This window comes from Melanotaenia boesemani, chromosome 21 (assembly GCF_017639745.1).
Source record: "Melanotaenia boesemani isolate fMelBoe1 chromosome 21, fMelBoe1.pri, whole genome shotgun sequence".
NCBI lineage: Eukaryota > Metazoa > Chordata > Actinopteri > Atheriniformes > Melanotaeniidae > Melanotaenia > Melanotaenia boesemani.
The window spans coordinates 13,986,214-13,998,281 of NC_055702.1; the positions used below are offsets into that span (position 1 = coordinate 13,986,214).

Sequence of the window (12,068 nt, forward strand, 5' to 3'; positions counted from 1 at the left end):
ACAAGCCATGTAAACTGTAATGAATTATCTTTTTGGAAGTTTTTAGGAAGGACTGAAGGGTTTCGGATCTTGAACCATGTGTTACAGATGCTAATATAAATCACCTGGCTTTATTTTACCACTTTATCTCACCTTCTTTTTTCCGTTTGCCACCATTTTTTTCATTTAATTCTTTGAATTCCATTATCACATAGTGCAGAGAGCATACAATTCATATCCTGCACACAGCAGTATTCGTAGTTTATTATAAGGCTACATTTTCCAAGAAGGCAATATTTTTCAACTTCTGACTTCTATTTTTCTTTGGTAATGAAAAATGTTGTAAAGAAGTAGATATACGAATAAGGTCACAACCTGACTTATCTTAAAGAAACTGTGAAAGACAAGCTGCATTTATCTGGCCTAAATCTTTCCTCTGAATCTAACAAAAGACTAAACTTGTATCTAATTTTAAACACTTTGGCTGCCATGTTTTAATATAGGAAGATTTTTATTCATTTTTTCCCAGGAACCCAAAATGACTGACCTAATCCAATGGGTCAGAAGAAATAACTCAGGATGCCTCTGAACTGGTCTCAGTAAGTGTTGAAACAGGCTGAGAAATTCAGGTCAACATGTGTGGTCCTAATGGGATTAAAAAAGCCAATTATCCATGCAAAAAAAGGACTAAATCCACATTCCCCAGCCTGACCAAATTTCTGGTCCAGAAATGCTTTACCAGTATGGAGCAAATGCCACAACACATCCCGGTTCCCCACCACTCAGCTTCAATCCGCCCAATCGTTCATGTTCATTTTACTGTAGGGTCTAATCACCTTCTTCTTTAACAGCCATTTTCAGGTATTGCTGACACATTTTGCGGGCTTTACAAAACCATTTGTTCAGTCATATTTTGCCTTGCTCATAAAACCTGTCTGGCTTTGAAGCTAAAGCCGTAGTCCCGTGTGAACTGTAAAATCAGGGATTCACCTACAGCCCACGGAAGCATCAAGTTGAAGTAGTGCTCGAAGTCGCCAATAAATTATGAGCCCTGGTGTTTGGTTTGTTTGCTCTTGGGTGCCGCTGGTGAGAGAAATCGGGTGGTGCTTCTCCTCCTCCCATTCCTTCTCTCCCTCCCTCGGTCTCACCGCTCCCTGGGGTGTGTCTATGGTAGCGCCTCTCCTCTCCTGTGTGCGCGTGTGTACGAGGCGTGCCACTGCTGCTGTTGCTGCCGCCTCCTCCTTCCTCTGCCTCCCATCTGCATCTGCTGCAGAGCTTAGCCAACACGCATCTATACTCTTTCGCTTGTTTTTCCTGCACCTTCCTGTTTCTGCCTACCGGAATATTTCTCTTCTCTCTTTTTTCTTCTTCTTTTTTATCTTCTTTTTTTCCTTTGGCTGATGAGTGAGTCAGCGCACACCTACATCCGCGGAGTTTAGAGGGAGGCATAAGGCAGTCACTTTGGAGTACTGAGGACGGTGATGAACCGGAGGAGAGCGCCTGATGGGACAGAAGCCCTGGAACCCACATCACCCACCGCGGACTGAGCTAGCCTCCCCTCCCTCCCTCCGTCTCTCCCCAGTCTGCAGCCTCCAAGAACAGCCGCCGCATCATTTTTTTCAGAGCAGCAGCCCCCTCCCTCTCTCTTACCCCAACCTCGCTTCTCTCCGTCTCCTCTTCTGCTGCCTGCACCACTGTGGGAATGCAGTGAAGGTAAACGAATTGTGGGGGGCTTATTTTTTTCCCTCCCCTCCGCCAGTAATACAGGATCTGCCATCAGAGTAACTAACCGCAGAGAGACAGCTCTGGTGACACCGCTGTCATTACGGGAAATCAGAGTGGGGTGGTCAGCGCAGGGATTGGACCTGGATCAGTTGGATTTAGCCCGCTTCCCAGGGTACCGCCAACAACAACATCACTCAAATCTCATTGGCAGATCACATCAGATCCCGTCTGCCCTGCCTCGTTTCAGTTTTGTGGCTTTCCCCGGCGTGGATTACCGCCAGCTGAGGGTGACCAAACGGGTGGCCGTTTCTGAGGGTTTTAGAGGCAAACTTGAAGCAGCCTGCAGAGACAAGTGGAAAAAAGCAATCCCGTTATATGTGTATGAGGTCAAATGAACTCATATGAAACCTAAGAGACTACATCGGCAGAGGAACAATCTTTGGTTTGTATTTTAAGGACCTCATGCGGCCGATAATCAGCCCACTGATAGTGGAGCAGGGTGCTGTCGTTGCCTGGGCTGATGGTCTAAGCACGCTCACACGCACATGGATTTACAGCTCCAGTCTGAAGCTCATCACGTAACGGATCGATACCCTCCTCCGTTCTTTTTGCGACGCTTTTTTTAAAACACAGGAGTGAAGCACCCTGGGATTTATCATCGCTTCGTTAGCGCCAAACTACAGTGAGGCGCCCCTGAAAGCCCCCTCCAACCCGCCTAACTCACCTGCTCATAACCTGTGGGCTCCTGTGGAAGTGTGAATGTTCTCGTGTACTTGTGTGTGTGCGCGCAGATGAGTGTGTGTGAGTGCGTTTGGTTTGTTGTCCGCCAGAGGGAGTGTAGGTTATGTTGCTTGAGAATGCATTTGAGTGCTGTGCCAGCTTTTAATTAGTACGTGACTGTGAGTGTATTGTGTCTGCTCTGCTTGTGGGTGCTTGTGAGTTCATGTTATACACTTGTGCATGTAGGTATATAGGCAAGGCATTGTGAGTCTGTTTATTTAAGATGCACAGCTTTTCTTCTGCACCCCATCTCCTTCCTCGCATATGTCCCTGTATCAGCTGGCCACCTGTTTGACCTCCCAAGCCCCCTAAGAGACAGAAATCTCCTGCAGGATGAGTGAGCGCTCTGGTGCAAGCACTCTAGCGGCCATGACTCTGGAAGAGCCAGGGGATGAACAAGCATCTCCTCGAGCCCCAGGCCCTCTTCGCTGTGGCCCCTGTGCTGTGTGGCCTCGCCAGCAGACTTGGCTTTGTGCTGTGCCCCTGGTCATGGGCTTTGTGGGACTGGGACTCAGCCTCATGCTGCTGAAATGGATTGTAGTGGGCTCTGTCCAAGACTATGTCCCCACTGATCTGGTGGACCCTAAAGGTAGCATCGGGCAAGACCCTATATTTCTCTCAAAACCCAGTGCCATGCCCAAGGGGCCTGACATTTCCACCGCCACCACAACTTTAGCTGCATCTACAGCAATGGTGTCGACTACTACACCACTAGCCGCGGATGGTACCGCCCCAGCGCCAAGAACTCGATCAGGGCCGCCAGCAAACCACTCAGCAAATGGCAGCACTGCGAGTGGAGATGGCAATCGTGCCCCACATTTGCATAACCGTGTTGGCACCCGCATTAGTGGGACTGTGGTCACCACCTCTGCTACTCGTGCCACCCGACTAACCCCACCACCCAGTGGGAAGGAGGTCACCCCTCGCAGTACTGTCAGAAAAGGAAGCAGCGCTGGTAATGGACGTAATGGAGCTGCCAACTCAAAGCCAGGACAGACTTCTCCCACTGTCACCACCACAGCATCCACTACAACTACAGTAATTGTGAAGAGCACCTTTAAGGTACAGCAGACCACCTCCCAGCCAGCAGCTCCAATGAAGCCGACGTCACGCTGGAATCATGGGCGCCCAGGAAAGGGCCCATCCACACGCCCACACCACCGCTTCAGAACACGTGAGTTCACTTTAGGGGTTAATGATGGTTTATGAGTGTGTACAGTTGTGTGAATTTACATGTGGAACTCGGGATAAGTATCAGAGGAGTCCTTGGATCTTTCTGGGAGCAAGATTGGTGTTTCACTGTAGTAACTAACTATTACCTGTACCTGGTAAGGGAAACTTCTTTTTACTGATATGCTTTGTTACAGCAAATTCCCTGGGATTTTATACATTTTCCTTTTATAGCCACATGGAAAATGGATACTCCAGGACCGTAATATTAATGTATTCATTAGCACAGCCTGATATCAAGGGATATTCTCAGTTTTTTCACCCCTCTCATCTTTATCTTTCAATTGTGCATTAATCCGATATGAATCTTACCTCCAGAGAAGGGCCTTTTTCTTTTTTCTCTTTTCCTACAAAGTGGTTTAAATACCATTAAAGGCAGGGCTCCATTTTGCCAGAGTTGAAATAGTAAATCTCTGTAATGTGTGCTGTGACCAAGGACAGCATAGTTATTTTATAAAAAAACAAATACCAGTAGCTGGTAAGGTGTCGAGCAGAGAGAAAGGTTAGCTTTCACCTCCTGTCTAGAGGAATCAGATATAGCAAGGCCACACATACTATTTAGCAGAATCTCGCAGGTACAGCTTTCACACTGCAGGGAGATAGGGGGGTGAGAAAGGAGAAAACGAAGCAGGGTAAGAGGGGACATAAGATGATACAAGGAAGAGAACAAGGTATCAGGGGACAAGTGGAAATGGAATAGAAACGGAAGAAAATGAGGAGAAAATCTTTGAAAAACAACAAAGTTAAAGAGGAAGGCGAATGAAGGACTCCAATGCGGAGAGCATAACAAAGCAGGGGAATGAAGAGTGGAAGCTGTGAGAAGAGAGAGAAAGCAGATGGAGAGGGCTAAGTGAGGGAAAGGCTTGAGGGAGATTGGGGGTATAAAGCAGGGAAGCTGTGAATTTTGCATATTTTGAAATGTGTAAAAGAAGAAGGCTTCATGATAGTTATTTTCATTAAGAATATCTTTCCTGCAGATTTTTTTTAGATGTGGGTGGGGCAGGATGTTTAATCATGAGTAGTGACTATGGCTTTCAAGAATATAGTCTTTAGATTCTTCACTCATAAGTTTAATTTTCATTTAATCTCATTTTAGCTTCTTGTATGTGGATTTACCATCGTAATTTGGCAATGACAAGCTGTTCATTTGAGAACTGAAACCTAAATTTCTCCCATTTTTTGTATGGGTTGTATGTTTGGACAACAGTTCCGGTTGACTGTACACTAATCCTCTTGTTTATCATTTGGATGCATCAGCGGCATTGATTCCAGCCCCAAACAATGATCAAGTGACATTTTCTTCTTAATCTTTGGGCAAAATAGTTTCAGTGCAGTTGGCTTTATATGGCCATAGACAGTCCTCAGACTCCTCCTGCTAAATAATCCGCTGCTCCAGAGTCAATTACATCACTTGCCAAAGAGCTGCCAAACAGCTGAAAGCTGCCAAAGCGAGCAGCTCCCTTGTGTGAACATCAGGAAGCATCTGTTTGTGCTGTATTCTATAAAAGGCCACAGCCCTCACACGCTAAAGCATACTTAGTAAAGCTGCTCTTTGTTAATAAATGCTTTCAAATACGAACAATTACCACAGGAGACCAATATTTCTGGTAAGTCTCCAACAAGTTTCCATCACAGTGAGGGGGCTTTTCCCTCACATTTTGCAAATATCTGTGAGACAACAGATGCCACTTCGAGGGTACCAAAGCACAGATCTGCACAGCTCACTAAGTTTGAACTGACTGCTTTGGTAATCTCTGTCATTTAATGTAAATGAAATTAGAAAAGAGAGTGAATGAGGATGATGAATGTTTTAATAACTGTTATTTAATGATTTCCACAGGAAATATTTTTCTAATCGTTGCACAATTGAAAATTTGGGAGAATAAAATCTGATAAAATCTCAAACATATAAAAACTTCTGTCAGTGTACTAAAATGATTGCCCTAACAACTAGAAAGTCCTTGGTGAGCACAGATAAGTCATTTTTAACATTAGTAGCTGTAATAAAGTATTCCAGCGAAAAGGATTTTGTGATTCCATATGTGTCTGGAAATAAATAATTGTCCTAATGTCTCAGTATATTTAGATGTTGATGACTAATGTTGTTTTGACAACCAGATGACTTATTGGGTGTGGAAGAGTTACAGCTATTGTGATCAGCTGTTGATCACTGTCACTGCGTATGCAAATTCAGAAAGAGATTTTATTGTGAGAAAAAGAAAAAAACAAAACAAAACAAACAAACAAAAAAAAAAAAAAAAACACAATAAGTTGCCTCATTCCCATTATTGAGTAGAAGAAATCATTGTCCAGCCAAGAGTTTGGAGTCTTTAATATATCCAAGTCTCATTTGAGGACTTATGATTTAGCACCAATATATAAGAAAGTCACAGGATGTGTTGTGGAATTTTCAGGGGGAATTGCTGGAATTTAAAGCTTCACATTTAGTACAATCTGTGAAAATCTGGAAATTCTTGTGGTTAAGCTCTTATCTTTTTGTGTGCCTAACAATGAATGATATAGTTGCCATTGGTTAAAATCACAAGGCGCTCTCTTTATTGTACCTTTGTATATTTAAAAAATTAATTTGACCCTCTTGTTATGCTTAGAAAAACCTTAGAGTTGTGCAATGCAGCATATTAAAAGTGTAATGATACACAGAAAATGTTTTAGCTGATGATGAAATGTTCTGTAAAACGTGGCTTCAGGTGCATCTTATTTCACCCACAGCAATTCATCTTTCATTTTATGATGTGTGCTAATACAGATATGAGGTACAGTCGCAGATTTAGGTAGCTTGGATTGCATATATGTTAGGAAGTCATAAAATGACCCTCCTCATGTTTTTCATTGCTATTGCTCATTTGGTTAAGATCTAAATGAGTGTATGTCCTGAAAGACCAGCTTTGTCCATTGAGGATGGAGGCATATTTTACCTTGTCCTTTTGTTTTCTTACCTCCTCTTTCTCCCTCACTCTCCCTCTTTCCCTGTGGTTATTGTGCCTGCTCATTCTGTCATTGTATTCCACCATCTATTTTTGCTATTCTTTTGTGGTTCCTTCTTCCTTTTACTTAGCTCCTCAGCTCACATTCATGAGCATATGGGCAGTTACACAAAAACTGGCACACTTGTGAATACAAAGACAAACAAGCTGCTTGTGTTTGCTCATCCTTATGAATCTATCATTTCATTTCCTCCATTTGAGATTCTGTGTATCTGATTCCACTCTCTCTATGGAAGCTTCATTGGCTGAGAAGTAGGGACATGAGAGGCGAATGGAGCCGTGAACAATGAATGCCTGTTGGGAAACTATGGGACACTGTTGGCTCAGGGCCTGTTCAACTTGCTTCTCAGTTGCAAGAAATCTTCCTTAGTGGTTGTAATTCCATGCACATCTCACTAGCCCATCCCCAGCCTCATGAATAGCCACCCACATTCAAATTTTCTTGAAGCAATTCAAAGGTCTGTTGTTGTTCGTCACTGAAGTAAGTTGCTGTTTCTAGGAAATCAGCCGAGTCAGTTAGCATCTTTATATGTGGGAAGTGCCATCTTCCAACTGTGCAGGAGCCAGAATGCAAGGAAACTGACACGCCTACCCATGCAGCCGTAAATCAGCTGAGGGAAACAACAGCTATTAAATCTAAACAGCTGTGCAGTTAAGGCACTTAAAAAAGATGAAAGTGTGTTGCTGTTCCCTATGGGTTTAATTTATCAGCTGGATCCCTCGGCACTTGAATGCTTCGTAGTTACTTCTGTGTCTTTGAACTGCTTGTTCAGAGGATTTTTTTCATGGCTGATGATGAACAGATTGTAACTATCAAACTCATAATTTTGATCTCTTTTGATTAGTTTGTGATTGTGTCTGGTATGATTGGGATGCTGTTATTTGAAAACATTTTCTCAAGGCCAGTCATACTTAGACCAGCCAAAGAACTAAAAAACAGTCTTTTCAAGACTGTAGGTGCCTCTGGGACCAAAACACGCCATCATGATGCACAAAACGACTCACAAAGTGGATACAGCACCAGATACAATATCAGATACAAAATGGTGTGATTTATTTAATTTTTTTCAAAATTATGATTTTGACTTCCTAGGATTTTTTTTAAAAACAGTATAATGAAGATAAAACAATTATTCTGCAGCATGCTCACTTCTAATTATTTTGTAGATCCCCTCTGAAAGCCCAGTCTCACGCACATTTTTAGTTTTTTTTATTACAAAAAGACTGTCTTTAAACTGACTTGAGAAAATAGAAATGACAACACATTTTGTGCAGATGAACGTATGAAAGAATGGCATATTTTCGTAATTTATGCATACGTCATGCATGCCTGCACAACATCCAGAGGGCAACAGAGGCTTTTTGCATGCTGATAATTACCCAATCAGCTAATTAAACTCTGGTAAAATTTTCTATAAAGAGGTGGGTCTGAAGAAGCTGAATAAAAGTGAATTATTAGAGATTGTCAAAAGTTATTTTAATCTGCTCAAGAGGCCGTCTAAAGCAACTTTAGTCCTGATTTTCACAGCTAAACCAGCCGACTTTGCTGGTGGTGATATATGAAAATGGGGACAGAACTATCATTGGCCATCCACAAGTGTATTTCAGAGATTACTTCATTGATATTTTTTACACTGAATAACAAATCCTGCAATCATGTTAACACACAACTGATTGGATCATTTTATGTAGAGTCCATGTAAACATGTCAGTTGGAATCTCTGATCAAATTGATTTCAATCTATTAGATAGGCATATTTGTCCATTTAAACTTATGACTGGCAATTCATTCAATTTTAGACAGTGTTGCCATATTAGAAATGTTAAAGTATCGTACCGGGAACTCAAAATTATCTTTTTTTGAGAAAAAAATTTGTATCCTTAATTTGTATCCCGATGTGACTGAGGACCATTAACTTCAGTAACAAAACATTAAAGACTGTACATATTATAGCCTTTAATGTAGTTTTAGCTTTACCGAATTTAACAGAATGGTAGAAAAGAAGCAGCTTTTGCAGGGCAGCACCTTTAGCTATGTGAGGTGCAGAATGAATCCCAGGCCTGAACTGAACAGCTCAAAACATTAGTTTCAATCAGTTTAAGTCAAAAGGTTCCCACATTGGTATTTAACCTGGGATAGTAAAATGTTCCTCACTGGCACAGTTTTACAGCCGTTTCTGAGTTGGATGAGGACAGTTGTGTACACTTACATGTATACAGACTAGAATAGCCAAGCAAATTTAGTATTAAAATATCCACCGGTCAGTTTAACACAGCACATTATATAAAATAATTATTTATCTAGGTTATATGAGGAAATCTTAACTAGGACCTCCTGTATATCCCAGGATGGAATATCCAATAGCTTTTAAGTTTGGGTTGATGGGACATATTACTGTACTGAAACAAAACACAGCAATATTTACAGTAGTTCATATAGCAAGTAGTACCAGGATCATTATTACAGCTACATTTAAAGATCAACAGAGAATGTCAGTTGGGGATCAACTTTCCTGTTTTTGCCACACCATCTGTCTTTCCTCTATCACTCATTTGTTAAACGGTAAACTGACCTGCTGTCACGGCTGACTGCTGCTGCCACTGGTGGAGACTTTGAAAATATAAAAAAGTTTCTGATATTTGCCTCTTCTGCAAGTGCTTTTTTCTTTTAATATGGTCCCTTTATGCTCCCGCTTTTCATTGGGAATGATCCAGCTCCCCCCATGGGCCAGACCAGGCGTGGGATACATCATGTGTCAGCACAGGATACGTCGAGCGTTTATCGGCTGTAGAGCCATTTGAGCTGGATGCTGTGTGCAGCTGCATGATCCGTATGGTGTTTGATGAGAAAGTAACTTAGCAAGAAAGTTCAAATCACCATACATGGGAATTTTGGAATTACTGATCTTACATCCTAGAAAGGGCTAAATTATTGTACAAATATGATAATTATCAAACGTCTGGCAACATTGATTTTAGTAGGTCAGCGACTTTCACTGTAATGCAGTAAACATGGTGGGTGCCAGTGCATACCTTGACAATTTCACAGCAATGGACTCGCTCAAAGTGTGCACCGCAGGCCTGGTGCCAGGGCATCGCCTTCCAGTTTGCACACAAATCCAGGCTGCATGCTGGTGTTTGCAGCAGGAAACCGGTGAAAATTAATTTCCTGTTCATGTGCCTTTGCCTTGATGATTAGAACTGTCCAGCATTGCTCTCATTTCCTTGCTAAAGGTGGTCGCAAAACCAGCAGGCGTACGTTCGAGTGACACATGTATAAATTAGGAAATGGATCTACTGCTAAGTGCAGACAGCTCTCCTTTGTCTCTGTATTATTGTGGGTTTCTCACCAGGCGTGTGTGGTGGACTTGGAGGTCTTTGTCTTATCACTGTCGAAGTGGCCATGGACATCTGTCATTCACCTTCCAGCTTCTGTGTAGCTTTTTTAAGGCACACATGTTTACCACCTTCATGACTTTTTGCTACCTGTCTTTCCCTTAAGACCTTCTGTAGTGGAGACTGCAGCAAGAGGGCTTGACACCCTCTGTTTGGGTCTCCATTGTTCTTAACCAAAAGACCCCAAATACCCCAAAACCTCCATCTCCTTTTTCCATTTAACATTTATTATTTTATTTCTTTGTCAGTAGTTTTATGCGACGTTTCAAGGCTGTGTTAAATGATCAGGATCTCAATATTGAATAATGTAATTGAATTGACTATTTGTATTTTTCCATGGTAAAGCAGCCGAATTGAATTGTATAGTTGAAACAAAATAGCATCTCAGTTTGAAAAGCAGTCCAGCGTCATTACAGTTGTGAGGCCATAACCCTGGCATTTACTCTGCCCTAAACGCCATATGCAATCGTTTTCTCTGATGAGATGGGAAGAAGAAAAGGGTTTTTCTTGTCATGAGAGGTTACGTATGTGTTTGTTTGTTTTTGTTTATCCTTGGTTGTACATACAGCCTGCACAAAGTACTACAGTAGGACCAGTGAAGCGTGTAAGGGGGATTAAAAACAAAGATATAAATTCAGTTTGCCGCTCCCTCTCTCTCCAGGGAGGTCAGACTCAGATTTGCCAGACAGCCTCTGAGGCCCCTCTGTCTCTCCAGAGACATGCTCTGTTTGTTTGCCGAGGCTGGCTCAAGCAGGGCTGCTTCCACACAGTGTGTGCAGCTGCACCGATTTGCAAATATCTTCCCAGTTGGGAGGCCGGCTCTCGTGCCTCCACTTCTAACATTTAAGGCACAGAGATAAGAAGATACATTTTAGCTTAAACCATATTTTTGGCTTTAGTTAGTTAGTAAGACTCAGAGGAGTTACATAATGATATCATTAAATACTAGTTAGCTCATTCCGATAGCTTCTTAATGCAACTGTAACATAGATGAGGTGAGTTTGTTGGGGTGGCGAGATCCTTGTAGATCAGATTTTTTGCCTTTGCCAAGACAGAGCTCATGTTTTTTGCGTTGTTGGTTTGTCTGTCTGTCTGTTAGCAAGATGACTCAAAACGTTATGGATGGATTTTTAATACATTTTCAGGACATGTCAGAAAATGAAAAAGGAACAAGTGACTACATTTCGGGGGTGAGCCAGATCACCGTCTGGATCCAGGATTTTTTTAAAAGGATTCTTTACCATTGGGAGATAATGATAATGATAATTTTCCAATACAGTTTGTAACCCAACAGATCAGAATCATAGGAAAAAAAAAATCCAAGATGACAGTATGGTAGATGTTAAATACACTAACAGCTAACCCAGGATGTAGCCATTAGCGAAAATACCAATTTCTTCACTTCAAGACTGTTAAAGTCATTTACTTCATTTTAGTGTCTAAGGGTATTTTTTCAGACTCAAGGATTCTAAATAATATGTGGCATCTATCCTGAAGATAGAAATAGACAGTGATATTAGCTTGAAGCATACATTTGGTGTGTTGGCTTGGGGTTGGTAACTGGGTGGGCCTTTTGGGGCTTTTCTCAGGTGAGTGACCCCTATGGCTCAGTGGAAGTCTGCCCTCTCTGAGTGTCTATTGAATCCATATATTGTAAAATCAATTGTTTCAGTATCCATAATGCATTTGCAGGAATTTTAACATGCCAGAAATAGAAATAATTCATATTTGTAAGTCTATCAGAGGCAGTTGTAAAAACACAGCACTCAGACATGCTACAGTTCATGCAATTCTTCACAAGCTATGTGCAAGCTGGCTTCCATTAGTTTTTCTATTATAGTAGAAAAATATGCACTTGCAATTTCATCACAAAAAGCTTTGGCTATTTTCCTAATGAATCAGGCAGGCTTCTCAAAAACTATGAAATTTCCTTAAGACTGGCATAGCTGCTAT

General features: G+C 41.8%; 1 protein-coding gene across 1 annotated transcript in view; it reads left to right on the forward strand.

Moving 5' to 3' along the window:
• Positions 1-1,195: 1,195 nt before the first annotated feature.
• The window catches only part of nrg3b (neuregulin 3b), a 203,231-nt gene continuing 192,358 nt past the window's right edge, over positions 1,196-12,068 (forward strand). Inside the window, exon 1 of the mRNA XM_041974342.1 lies at positions 1,196-3,658. Within this exon, the coding sequence (XP_041830276.1) occupies positions 2,818-3,658 (841 nt within the window). The 5' untranslated portion in view covers positions 1,196-2,817. The remainder of the gene's footprint in view (positions 3,659-12,068) is intronic.